Source organism: Stegodyphus dumicola, chromosome X2, assembly GCF_044657685.1.
Source record: "Stegodyphus dumicola isolate Sdum_Otavi_A_Nest chromosome X2, ASM4465768v1".
Lineage (NCBI taxonomy): Eukaryota > Metazoa > Arthropoda > Arachnida > Araneae > Eresidae > Stegodyphus > Stegodyphus dumicola.
Genome location: NC_140781.1, coordinates 149,002,651 through 149,017,483, shown reverse-complemented (window position 1 = coordinate 149,017,483; position 14,833 = coordinate 149,002,651). Strand labels below are relative to the sequence as shown.

The 14,833-nt window shown below is 33.1% G+C and overlaps 2 protein-coding genes across 20 annotated transcripts in view; one reads left to right on the top strand and one right to left on the bottom strand.

The window, feature by feature from the left end:
- Positions 1-10,358, top strand: part of LOC118194133 (uncharacterized) — a 32,339-nt gene extending 21,981 nt beyond the window's left edge. For all 3 annotated transcript variants that reach the window (XM_085809323.1, XM_085809321.1, XM_085809322.1), the window contains 2 exons: positions 4,287-4,573; positions 10,094-10,358. In XM_085809323.1, coding sequence (XP_085665449.1) covers positions 4,287-4,573; positions 10,094-10,132 — 326 coding nt within the window. In that variant the 3' untranslated portion in view covers positions 10,133-10,358. The remainder of the gene's footprint in view (positions 1-4,286; positions 4,574-10,093) is intronic.
- The window catches only part of LOC118194132 (uncharacterized), a 134,256-nt gene that overhangs the window by 5,466 nt on the left and 113,957 nt on the right, over positions 1-14,833 (bottom strand). For 15 of the 17 annotated variants that reach the window (XM_085809340.1, XM_085809326.1, XM_085809333.1 and 12 more), the window contains one exon: positions 13,512-13,589. The exons of the other annotated variants lie outside the window; for them this stretch is intronic. The gene's annotated coding sequence lies outside the window, so the exon portion shown is untranslated. The remainder of the gene's footprint in view (positions 1-13,511; positions 13,590-14,833) is intronic. 17 annotated transcript variants of the gene reach the window in all.

The window sequence follows — 14,833 nt, the reverse complement described above, 5'->3', positions numbered from 1 at the left end:
GAAATTAGATCAAAGTCTTCACCATCATGTTAAATGTATCAATGCGCTTGACTTAAGTTTTAAAAAAAGACCTTAATTTCCAGTACAGTAATAGGCTATACCACTGATTTGGAAAAAGTAAAGATGTTTTTTCATCCAATACTCACTACTGCCTCTTCGAGCATGAACGTATTCCACATGAGTAAGAAAACTCCCAAGAAAAGAAATAAAAGTAAAAACTTGACACCATAAATTTTAGAGAAATTTGCTTCCTTTATACAGTACAAATTCGGATTCCCAATATCTAGAATAACCTAATATCTAATTTTAACCAGGCTGGTAACCTTTTATGGTGGCATTGCACTCTGTGATTACAAATTCCAGCTAACAGTAAGATGAAGTGCTAAGTGTGTTGTCGAGGAGAAATTTAACAGACATTTGTAAAGAGAGATTTTTTAAAAGATATTAGTAGGCTATTTAGTGCTATTTCAACTAAGAACAACTGATTTGTTCTGATAAGGCCTTTTTTTTTTTTTTTGGCACATGGCAGGTGATGATCTATCGGCCATCATCTGCCATGTAGTGTGTCTGCCATAAAACTATTCTTATAACTAGAAACTGTTTATAATTAAATAACCCACCAAAATGCATGGGAGACACCCAATGGAAAAAGCACTGCCTTCAATATACGGGAGAATTTATTTCATTGGGCCTCAGGCAAGCATTAGGTTGGAGTAAAAAAGGCAAAAAAAAATTTTTTTTTCAAACTTTATTATTTCCTAACTCAACAAATTGTTCTGTCCGATAGGGGGGGGGGATCGGAGCTCAATAGCTCATCATCTTCGGGTTCCACGAGGTAAATTAAAAAAAAAAAAAAAAAATCAATGTTAATGTTAATGAAAACATCAAACTATTCTTTAACAATTTTTTTACAACAATTTTGCTTCCTGGTAAAAAAATGTCATTAAAAAAGTTTCAGTTTAATCACTCATCATCTTCAGGTTCCACAAGAGAACTGAAGAAATTTATGTTGGTGCCGACCTTCATAAGTTTCCAAGACTTGATTCAACTGTGTATGAATTCCATCCCTGGCTTCTGCACCACATGTTGCCAATGACATTTCTGTCTCCAGTCTCTCACATGCCTATCTACTACAGTACAAAGTCCGTAATCCAGACTCGTCGAGACTTCAGCGATTCTGGATTAGGGTTTTTTCCAGATTATAGATCATCAATTTAAATCTGGTGAGATGGCATGCAGAAATTATGCAATTAAAAATATGAAACCATAATTTATGAAATAAAGAACAATTATGATCTAAAGGGTATCAAAATTTACAAAAAAAAGCTTAATATTTATTTATTTACCTTATTAAACATTTCTTTCAACGTAAGTTGTTTAAGTTGCTTCGTTTTTTGTGCTAATACTTCCTCTTTAATTTTATAAACAGACACAATTTCTTGTTCAGTTACAAAGTTCCACTGTTCAAGTCTTGTAATTGCTGTGTCAAGAATACCGACTAACTTATCAATCGAAATTTGTTTGTTTTCAATAACCTCTCTGTCACTTTCTATCAGAAGCGCGCATGGGTAAATGGTTTACGCGCATGCGCGCATTAAACGTGCATACGTAAGTTTGTGGGTTTGAGGTCGATATTATAGATCATTCCGGATAATGGACATCCAGATTACGGACTTTGTACCGTACTTGAGAATGGCAAGGGAGCACTGAGGTTCAAGGTAGCCAGTGGTTCCTAGGGATTGTCCCAACGAATCATCTCAAAATACTCTTCTACTTTGAAATTCAATTTGGGAAGCACAAATTGTCATAATTTCATCTTTAAGTCAGTTTTTCTTAATGTCAGTATTCTTCTCAGGCCAAGTTCATGAATATATACTTATACATCTTCCAACATTGCCAACACAGTGAGTAAAATAATAGTTCTTCTGAATAATTTCGTGAAAAATTGCTTTAAAGTTTCTGGCAACAATGAACTTTACTTGATCATTCCGTAAACATGATGTGCTCCATGTGTTGCTCTGGGGATTTTCTTTATTTCAAATAAGGATGGCACATAAACGTTTATATTATATTTGGCTAGTAACTTCAAGCCATCTGTTGGTACATGAAGGCAAAGAATTCTGTTGGCTGTTGTGAGCCATATTGAGTGGGCCATCTGGCCAGGAATCCTGTTTGCTAAGTCTGAAGGGCACTCCCCTGAGGACATTGCCTAAATATCAAGGAAGTCGTTTTTGTCAATTTTGGATAGATCAGCTAGAATAGGGACATGACCTGTCATGGGAAGGGTTTTACATGTTTTCAGAGATCTGCCGATTGTTCCAGAAAACTGTTATGTCCCAGATGTATTTCCATTAATCTTCTGGAAAAGATGATAAAGAGGTAGTTCATTGGTGAGCAACAAGCATACAATCCAAAGCAGTTTATGACCAATGGTACTGTTCTGTTATCAGGACTTGATTCAGAAATGTATGAATGTATGCACATGTGTACGTAAAGATGTGCATAAGAATAAATAGTAAAGTTAAATTAAACTTAAATAATTCTCTTGTGCCATCGCATAAATTAATTTAATTGAATTCAACTAAAATGTTTATTTGAACTTTTAATTCATTAAAAATTTTCAAACGTGGCAGTTTGCAACATATAGTTTCACGATCCAAACAGTCTGCAATATTTTTACAATCCTTTACATTTTAGCAACATTTTTCACACAGAACAAGCATTTTACATTACTTAAGAGTTTACAACACGAGTTTTTCATAGTACTAGCACCCTCTATTAATACAGTTAGCAGAAACAAACTACTCAACCTCACTTTGTTTAACAAATGCTACTCCACTCTCCACAATGCAAAATATGTACTTACAAGGTAAGTTAAATTAAAACTAACTATTTACTTGCCTTTTAGGTACTATTTAATTGCCTTTTAGGTATTATTTTTGTATTTTTATAGATTGTATTTAGTTTATTTTGGTTTACATGCAAAATTCGTGTCGGGGAAGTTTCCAATAGGAAAAAATTTCTAAATAACTTTATATTTCTAATTAATTACATTGGCAATATACGTAGCGTATTCGGAAACTACGTACCGTTTCATTCTAGCGCCGTCGCAGCGCTGTGGTAGGTGTCTCGCGCATGCACACTAGTCTTTCTTGTTCACTGACTTTCAATTGTCGCCATTTTGGTTGCTCTATGTTGTGTTTTCAGTTTGCTGTGCACATTCAAAATGTCTAAGATAATTAGTTCTCCCGCTGACTGTGAGATTCGTGCCGTGATTAAATTTTTGAACGAGAGGAATGTTAAACCAGCCGAAATTTATTGTCAAGTGACAGAAGTTTACAGTGAATACGCGACAAGTGATGGAATGGTGAGAAAACGGGTAAGAATGTTTAATGCAGGTCGAACAAATGTCCACGCCGAGGCTCAGAGTGGTCGGCCTTCTGTTGTCACCGATGATTTGGTAAGGAAAGTTGATGAAGCAATTCATGAGAACAGACGCTTCACAATGACAACTCTTTCAGAGGCATTTCCAGAAATTTCACGTACTGTTTTGTTCGAAATTGTGTCTGACCGCTTGAATTATCGCAAACTGTGCTTCCGATGGGTTCCAAAAATGCTCACTGATGTTCACAAAACAAAGCAACTTGGTAGTGCCCTGACATTTCTCACGCGGTACAATGATGAGGGAGAAAACTTTTTAAACCAAATTGTGACAGGTGATGAAACTTGGGTGTATCATTTCACACCAGAATCGAAACAACAATCGATGGAGTGGAGACACACTCATTCTCCGAAAAAACAAAAGTTCAAAGTGACAATGTCATCACAAAAAATCATGTGCACTGTCTTCTGGGATAGGAAAGGCGTTTTGCTTACTGAATTTCTTCCCAGAGGTGAAAGCATTGATGCGGCACAATATTGTGAGACTTTAACAAAACTAAGACGTGTCATTCAAAACAAACGAAGAGGAATGCTCAGTAAAGGAATTGTGTTGCTCCATGACAATGCTCGGCCTCATACTGCTAGTCTCACTCAATTGTTAATTCGACAGTTTCATTGGGAGCAGTACACACTGACCTATTTTCATTTTTTAAAAAAGTCACAGAATTGCACAAACTAGGCATTTACTTTATCAATGTACACGTCTACCTATTCTAACTTTAAAAAAATCAGAGAATTGTACAAACTTGGCATTGCGCACTCGCTTTACTTTGTCCATATACACATTGATATATTTTCACTTGTTCCTCAACAATTTAAAGCTTAAGAATTACCCATTATTTCAGATTTACAAACTGCTGAAGAATTTAGCATTCCTGAAGAACCTGTTCACGAAGAACCATCTGTCCCAGAAGATTTTCCAGATCCAGAAGAAGACATTGATTATCCTGATGAATTAGAATTACCTGTACAAGATTTTGAATATCCACGTCCTGAAGAAGAAATTTATTTGCCAGCTGAACAAGAAAGAGAGCTTCCAGTTCCTGAAGAACACCAGGCTCAATCCTGCACTGATGCCACACCAACAGTTTCCTACTTATGCACCTGTTACACCTACTACAACAATAGAAAGGTAAATCTCATAATAATATATCTGTTTGCTTCTACTTACATGACAAATATCAGTTTCTCCCAGTCTTAATTCAAAACAGATACAATTTTTTTCTTAGTTTCACACTCATAATGAAAGAGTAGTTATGTAAAATCAAGTGCTTTAACAGAACACTATACATGTACACCTCAACATTAATATTAATTTTCTAACTGAACATTTCTTCTGTTCAACATAAAAGGTGTTAGATAAAACAATAATATAGTGTCATCATATTCTGGAAGGTATGAAAAGAGAACTGAATTCCATCACTAATCTGTCCTATACAATGCCCAGTGAGAAGGCTTTCTTTTAACCCAAAAGCAAAAGTACGTTAGCCATTATAAAGAATATCCTAAAGCTTGTAAAAGATCTAAAGAATGCAACCCCTTCCCCTTCAGAACACAGAACTTCAACCTCCTTTCAAATACTGCAACAAAAAAAAACTAATAAGGATGAAAAACCTACATACTCTAAAAGGAAAATCACGTGCATCATCCTGAGCTCATAAGAACCTACTATGGTCAAATCCCGAAAATCCGCTGGCCTGAAATCCGCGTTGCCTCTCAAAATAGAAACATTGAGTTTATAGGTTCCGGAAACCACAACATGGAGTACGAAATATCGAAAAAAAAATACTTACCGAATAATGACATCATAATTACCGAATAATAATAGTCACAACAGAAATAGCAAATTATTGACATTATGATAAAATAAAAGTGTTTTTCCCCTGGAATCTACATCGAGGTAAAGAAGCAGACGATTCACTCAACTCTTCTTTCAAGTTCACAAATCACGTTGTTGTATTTTCTGAACTTTGTTATTTCACGAGATTGTTTAGTGCTGCCATTTTTTTTTTATCTGGATATTTTGTGGATCAATTTAGAATATTTTAAATTTCAGCGCTTGTTAATACAATGACAGATAAGAAATGCACTCATGATTTTATTGTTTGCAACGTTGAAAAACGTAAAATTGTTGCATATACGGTAATGCAAAAAGTGGAAATTCTGCAAAAGATGGAGGCAGGTGCTACTCCTCGCTTTATAGCAGAATCACATGGAATAGCGTTTTGGACTGTGTATGATACACGGAAAAATAAAGAAAAACTGTTGAAATTTTACAGCAACAGTGATTCTAACACCGGAAATCGGCAAACCTCGATGCTGTCTTGTACGAGTGCTTCCGGCAGCGGTGGAGTGATGGAGTACCGATTTCAGGACCATTCCTGAGAGAAAAGGCAAAGCAGATTCATGCTGATTTAAAGATAGAGGAGCCGTGCAATTTCATCAGCGGTTAGCTAAACAGATTTAAACAGAGATACAGTATATGTTATCTGAAAGCATGTGGGGAAAAACCTTCAGCAGATAAAGATGCTGCAGAGGAGTTTATTGATGAGTTTTCTGTGTTAGTGGCAGAAGAAAATCTTAGCCCAGAACAGGTATTTAATATGGACGAGACTGGACTTTTTTGGCGATGTTTGCCAAGAAAGACATTTGTGACAAGCGAAGAAAGTGCACCATCAGGGGTGAAAGATGCTAAAGAAAGAGTTACCATTTTGGTATGCAGCAATGCAGCTGGAACTTAAAAACATAAACCAGTGGTAGTGGGTAAGAGCACCAATCCCAGAGCTCTGAAAGAGTAAAATCCTTACCTGTGATTTACAGGAGTAATAAAAATTCCTGGTTCACAAAACAACTTATGACTGAATGGTTCATGAAGCATTTCATTAAAGAGACTTGAAGGCATTGTGTGGGGTTACCATCAAATTGCAAGATTTTACTATTGTTAGACAACTGCTCTGCACATCCAGATGCAAGTATTTTAACACATGATAATGCCATGGACCTTTTTTTGCCCCCAAATACTACATCATTGATCCAACCAATGGACCAGGACATAATACACAGTATTAAATGCCACTATAAATCAGAATTTCTGAAAAAAATTCTTTCAGGTGACCCTTCTATTCCCCTTTGTGATTATAAAAAAAAAAAAAAAAAAAAAAAAAATTCACAATCAAAGACTGCATTTATTTATTAGCTGAATCATGGAATTCTGTTTCCCAAACGACATTAGTAAATGCCTGGCATAATGTATGGCCATCTTCTCTGTTTATTGAAACTGAGAGTGAGAACAGTGATTTTTCTGGTTTTAGGGTCAGTGCAGCAAGGATTGCTTTTATCTTCAAAAGAAAAAATAAATGAGGAGGCTTTGCAAAAAGAAGATATTGTTGAATGGATGATGTGTTCAGATGAGCCAACACTGGCATATCAGATGACTGATGATGAAATCATTGGCTCTGTTTTGAACTCGCTAGAGCAAGAAGACAATTCTGACACCAACACAGATAGTGAATTTGATAGAAGTGAGAAAATATCTTTTAATGAGGGTCTGGAACATGGTGAAAAATACCTAAAATTTTTAGAACAAAGCTGTATCACAGAGCAAGAGATTATGACTCTATAATTTACAAAAGGGGAAAAAAAAAAAAAAAAAAAAACTCCGGAGCACCCTAAAGTTTTAAAACAAACCTCCATCAGAAAAATGTTTGAAACATGTAGGAAAAAAATGAAATATTTTATGCTTTATTAATATCCCCTATTTTTATGTCTATTATATACATCCCTAATGCTTTTAAATATCCCTGTAAGCACTAATGTAAATGAATACTAATATTGAATACTAATACATATAGTACAATCGATTTATATATGTAATAATTAATGTACATAATAAATTATTGTAATAGTGTATAATAATTTAATTAAATGTATCTAATATGCCTTATTTATTTTGCACTTTTAGTCTGAATATTATGATTTATCTTTTCTGTTCTGAAATCCGCAAAATCCTAAAATCCGCACAACCTTTGGTCCCAAGCTTTGCGGATTTCTGGAATTTTATTGTAACGACTTCCTCTTTCCCTAAATTGCAAAAATTTCAAAATTCCAATCATAACTCCATCTGAAAATTCAACTGAAGTACTTGAATTGAATCAGAGAGCCCATACAAGTTCTCTGCCTTAATGATCACGAACACTATATACTACCTTTTAAGATTTACTTATTCTGTGTCCTGGTTCTCCATGAATAAGACTGGCTTTGCATAGCATTTAAGAATCACATAGAGACCAGCAAATGAACTGCTTTGCATAGCATTCAAGAGCAAAATGACTTGCTTTGCATAACCATAAAGCTATTTCCTCTATCCTTGCATCAATGGAATATGGATCTTAACATCCTAAACATGAATGATTTTAAGAATTGGTAAATTTTCAACTCAAACTTGCAAAAATTCTGGGAAACATATCAAAAAATACAAAAAACAGGGTTCATAGCCACATTTTAGTTAAAAAAATAAGCACCTATAAGCACTTTTCAAGCACATTTTAAGAAAAAAATAAGCACCTGTCTAATTACATCATACACAACTGCATAACCTTAAAAATTAGACTTGTAATTTAAAATACGAGAAATGCAGTACTTATTAAGAGAGAATAAGCATTACCTCAACCATGGAAAATAATTACTTTTTTTTGTTTTTAATCTTAAATAATAGTTCAATTTACAGAACTAGTTTAAAATTAGAGGAAAAAAATTTAAGAACTAAACTATATTACAAGATTTAATGAAGAAATTTCAGTTCAAAATAGAGGAAATAAATAATAATAAGGCATATTTATTGTATTCGCTTGGAACTTAATAATAAATACAATTTATTTTTCCACTCATACTGATATTTAAATAATTTAAATCTAAATTCTGAACATTTTCTAAATTTTCATTGTATATCAGTTTTCCCTTAACAGATATTGCAAGCAAAGTAATTTAAGTAAAAAAGAGGAACATTTCTGAAATCAGAAGACAGAAATTTACTTCATGCAGTCATCCTTTAACAGCAAAAGCTTAACTAACTCGCATACTTGGAAATTGGCGAATATTCGGACAGTCGAGCGTAACTTGAAGGAGCGGAGGTGCGGGGTAGACTGTAGCCGCTCTTTAGATTTTTCCGCTAAATAAATGCTTTTGACATTTTGATATGTGCATCATATAAAAATAAACCAACGGAATTAAAAAATATTCTGCTTAGCAAGCTTAGTAAAACTCTTTTAAGTGTTCATAAACAAATCTCGGAGTGAACATCAAAATTAATTAACTCTGCAAAATATCGCAAACGTTATTGCACAATACGTGCACCGTAATTCTTCCCTACATGATATTACGCAATCGGAATCAACAACTGCCGGTATTGGGAGAATAAAGAACTAAATAACTGGGGTGTTTTTCATTCTAATTTTCAACAGACAGCGTTAAATTTTCGGAATAGAATCATTCTTTGCTTGGGTTAGTAGACAGCAGAACTTTTAGTCCTATTCAATCCAGATTAGAAAGTGACAAAAAAAAAAAAAAAAAAAAAGAAAGAAAGAAAAAGGTCCTTTGCTTGTTTTGCAGCGAACTGTAAGAGTTTCAATATTCAAGATTTTGCGGAGAAAAGGGAGACCTCCCAACCTTCGTACTGTATAATGTATTGGCCAAAAAAATGAAATTATTTTGACTATTCGATTACTTTCCCTTTATTTAAGCCATTTTATTCCTTAGAAGCCATATTATTCCTTAGAAAGCTAATCTGTGTTAAAAGACAACCATTTTTGGAAGTTTACTATACTTCAGCAGTTACTGCAACTACGTTATTATAAACATTCATACATATGCTCATAATATAAGCATAATGATCATAATAAACACGAATATGAACTGACAAAGCAGAACGAGAATGCAAATGTTTAAGATCTTGATAGAAATTCAAACGTGTGTAGTATTTGAGTGGAAGGAAAAGAATGCCGAATGTACCGGAATTTTCTACTGCTTTCGCAATTCTTTGACCAATAGAATGCATGCAGAGATTATGTTAATGCAGAGAAAGGGGGAAAAGCTATTTCTGGAAGTATGATTCACCATCTGACATTCCATATTAGGAAGAAAAAGTCTTTTATTTAGTTTCGGCTTTGGTACGAGGAAAAATAGCACGTTCATTAAAAAAAAAAAGCACTAAAAGCAAAAAATGAGCACTAAAAACAAAAACAAACAAAAAAAATAAGGGCTTTAAAGGAAAAGTAAGCACCTATAAGGGCATTTATATTTTATTTTTAAATATAAGGACTTATAAGGACCGCTACAAACCCCGAAAAAGGTTAAATCAAAGATATCCCATAAAGTTCATTAAATATGATTTCATATATTTGAAATTCTGTTTTGCAGTATAAAGCCACATTTAAGTGTACACAAAAAAGGATAAGGCGAAAATGTTCATTATATGTGAGGGTTCATTAAAAGGCAAGTTTGTTACAGGCTTTTGACTGTAATTTACATAGAAAAGAATTGTACAGTAATAAGACAAATCAGTTCCCAACTGATGTCGTTCAAAATGTTGTAAATTTGAATTTAATGCCTTACCAACTTATCTATGCATGTTTTGCATATTTATTTTTTTCCGTAGTGCTGCCAGGGCTTGGGCACCAGATTCCTTAGCAATTAGCAATAATCATCTATATGATATCATGAGAATGAACCACCTGGAGTGAAAATGGTTCAGATTCTATTTGGACCAAGTTAATATTAAGAACTGGACTTCAGACGTCTTCAGTGTTTTCCAATAAATACATCTTCAATGATTTAGAACAAGAATTCTAATATTCTATTTACGTAGATAACCTGTGTTTACTTTACTGTCTTTAACATATTTTAAAAATAAATTTGTTTGATGATTACATGTGTTCTTTTATATTCTTCACTAGCACAAAATATATACAACACATTGATCACCATAAAATTTTATTAAAATTGTCTGAAAAATGACTATTGGTTTCCAGGCTTATTCAGTTATTCTACTTACAAGCATTCTCCTATTCACTATTAGCAAAACCGTTACCCACAATTACTTTTATTATTTTTTATTATTTATTATTTGCATTATTTTTTCCTACATTATTATTTATTTTTTAATTTACGATTACAGATTATGTTTTAATTTGCACACTAGTCACAGAAAAATATATTGCAAATCTTATAGAAAAAGAAATTATAACTGTGCAATTGGAAAAATTTCATCCAGCAGAAAATCATGGAAGTTCAAAAATTTAGATAATTTTATTGCATTTTAATAAAGGCCAACCCTTTGAATTAAACAATCACTTTTTAATATAATATGTTTTAGCAAAAATTAGAGATAAGTGCTACAGTTTTTATAAGAGATGCCTTCGTGGAGGCTGGTTGTGGGATTTCTGGCACAAAACCTTAAAGGTTATGCCTTTGTGGAGGACTTTTAGATGAAACTGGCTCATGTTCATACAACTCATGAAGGAAACCATGAAAACCAACCATGTAGCCAGACTGTTTGTCTGAGTTCAAGCAAATGTTAAACCAGCATTAGGTGGTCATAAGCACTTGGCTACTGGTACGGCTCTCATTAGCAAGCAAAACAAAGTAATCGATGACATTTTTATAGGGTGAGGCACTTTGAAAATTTTATTCCAAAATTTGTTTTCATAGTAATTTTAAGTTTGGAAACAAGCACTTTCACTAAATTTTATGCAATTTACTTGCGAGTGTGATAATGGCTCCCAGGAGAATATTAAACACGTCAGCACATAAAATGAAGTTCTCTGCAAACTTCATTACAAAAAACAATCAAACCACAAAAGGACATAACATTCCTGTGGCAGCTGTTACTACTTTTGTAACTTATATATTTTAACTTTTGAATCTTATGTTCATTCTTCAGAAAGAGTTAAGAAGGTCTAATTTTAAAGACATTGAATATGTTAAAATTAAAAGAGAAATTAATTACTAGACGAAATTCAATACTGCAAGAAACACCGCAGAAATTTATCAGAAATCTTGAGCATGATGGATTTTAATCAAGAACAGGCTGGTTTGTGCAGTTTTACAAAACAAAATCAAATCTATCTATATACAAGAAAAGAGAAAGTGCTCTTCCATGTAATGCTATCGAAGATCAAAGAAAAAAAATGCCTTAAAGGATGTGACGATGGGTTATAAAGCTTCTAAAACATTAAACTGCAGTGGAACTACACTTATTATGAATTGATAAAGACTTCAGATTTTAAAGGTGAAGAGTATAGGTACAGAACACATAGTAAAGTAGCCGTGATAACTGCTCTGTACTAATATAGTTAGAATAGGAGAAAATAAAACTTTCAACAACTGGCAAGGAGGAAAAGCCTGCTTGTTTTTAAGGAATAAAAGTTTTTGCCTGCCATTTATACAGCAATCTGAAAGCTCAAATCACCAACCTCATATCACCAATCTCATATCTGTTTATGCAGCAAATTTGGAAGTTTAAATTGCAAGCTTTGTATCTGAAAGACATTATTTAAATTTAACTTGAGATTTAATAATGAGTCTCATACATTTTACATAGCTGTGTGGCTTACAAGCTTATAGAGAATCTTCTTTTTACCATAAAATTATATTTTCTTCCCTTGAACTCAACATCAGTATTCCGAAACAAAGGATGGAGGCCATGAAAACTAGGTGTTTTTATCAGAAAAAGCTTTCAGAAATTCATTTAAAATATTGATCCTAAACTTTCTGTTCTGTAAGAAAGGGAAATACTGAATACAACATGATTATCAACAAAGTTGAAAATAACTGTCTACTACTTCAAACAAGCTGGATTTGCAGGATGGCCTTTTGGATGATAACAAATAATACAACCTGGGAGAAGTTCTATGCAACTGACAGTGGTGTTGTAATGTTCAGATATTTAAACTAGTGATATTTTTTGAAAGAGTTTGTGAGAATTAGAAACAATGGTGATAACAAGAATGTATCAGAAAATGAAATTATATTTCAATATACCTTGTAAGGGAAATATTTTAGCAACAGGAACAATATGATGATATTTTTTAGGATGAAAAATGTTCTATGATGTCATATAAAAATTGACGTTGCGTCCCAAATACTGTGAGTATATATACCTTGATTTTTGAACTATAACCTAAATTGATAATATTATCACCAATAAAATAAAATTCAGTAATAGCTTATAAGAATTTTTTAAACACTCCGAGCAGCCACGAAATCTCCCTCATAATTGTCATATATTTTTAAAATCTAAAACGGTTTAAAAATTCCATTAACAATTATGCATTACCAGCCACTATGTTAAGCATCAATTAGGATTATTTCAATGAGGCAAAGCATTCAGACACTATCTGCCTTAAGTCTACTCCAATTTTAACCGAGAACAGTTTGGGACACGAAATTCTAGAATAACATATCATCCTTTAGCAGAAAAACTGAGAAGAGAACTTAAAGATAACAGACTTATAGAATATGAATTCCTAAACATCATGGCTACACTAATAGCACAAAAAAAGGAAATGCAAATGCTTTGACCAAAGTAACTCTAGTTATATAAAGAATATCACTTAAATTTCTACATAAAATATAATTAAAAATAGATTATCACCGTAATCTTAATTTTCAGAGTAATTCCAATTCTAAATAACTCCCTACCAAAAAAAAAAAAAAAAGGTCACAAACTCATATTGTGGCACACCAGCAGCCGAGCAGTAAAAGGTGCTCAAAACAGGTAGTTTGGTCCGGGGTACAAGTCCAAGCGAATGAGCTAGCTGCATGGGCATTTTCATGGTTTTCCCCATGTGTAACGTGGATACGAGCCACTTTCCCTTAAAAGGACCTCCACAGGGCAACCCCCCCTTTCCGTGTAGTGCCTAAGAGGGGAGTAATAAGTAAAAAAACAAGGCGAAACAAAACTATGTTGTAGAAAAATGTGAGTGAATAACATCAGCCTTAATGCATTGCCATTAATCAATCAAATCAGCAATATCATATACAAAGAACATAAATATATTAATTCAAATACTCACATTGAACTATAATTTCAATAAAAATGAGCCAATTCAGATGAATATCTTTCCTTTCTCGAAAATGTCAATCTTAACAACCTGTTGAATAATATACAATTAAATTTTGCAAACTTTATTAAAATTGACTACAGTATTAAAAAAATACTTTTGACATTGGGGTTTATCTGAGCTACCAGAGACATCTAGCATAGCTGCAGCTCCGAAACCAGTTTTTTTCTCATAGTGATCCGAGTTGAAAAATCTGAACTTCATGTATAGCAGAGCTAGTCAACAGATGTAACACTCTGTTAGCTCATATAAGCCACAGATAGAATAGCACTTTATGCACATCGAATGTGAATAATAATTGACATAACCTACTCATTGGTTCTTAATCGTAGAGCAAGAAACATGATTATTTCACTTCATTCAGGTAATATGTGTACAGCAATCTATAGCCTTCCTGCAGAATTGGAATGATTTAAAGATTTCATACAACCGTTAAAAATGACACTAATACATTAAAAGACTATCTCGTCCTCCCATCTACATCCTTGTCTTCAGTATACCCTATTGCTCAATCTAAAGTGCTGCGACTTAATACACTGTTATCATTGCCTCCATGTATAAATTCTGTTGTGTTCTAACTCATCTATTTTCAAAGGTAAAAATAAATTGCACATACTATTACTGTTTCTATTAATTGTTCTAGATATACTATTTTTCAAGTTTCACAATATTGAAACACATATTTTTTAACATATGATCGAAATATTTTTCTGCATAAACTAATACAGTCAAAAGTCGTTAATCCGGACTCGTCGGGACTTCGGCGATTCCGGATTATCGATTTTTCCGGATTATAGATCATCAGTTTAAATCTGGTAAGATGGCATGCAGAAATTATAAAATTAAAAATATGAAACCGTAATTTATGAAATAAAGAACAATTATGATCTAAAGGGTATCAAAATATACAAAAAAAGCTTAATATTTATTTGTTTACTTTATTAAACATTTCTTTCAATGTAAGTCGTTTAAGTTGCTTCGTTTTTTATGTGATAATACATTCTCTTTAATTCTTTAAACAGACATAATTTCTTGTTCAGTTACAAATTCCGCTGTTCAAGTCCTATAATTGCTGTGTCAAGAATACCGACTAATTTGTCAATTGAAATTTTTTCGTTTTCAATAACCTCTGTCACTTTCTTCGCTATCGGAAGCGAATTATAATGACGAAGAATTTGATTTAAATCATATCAAAGATTGAGTACATCGAGATGAAATACTACATTTAATAAGGAATTATAAGTCAAATAAAATAAAAACATCTGCCCTGAAGA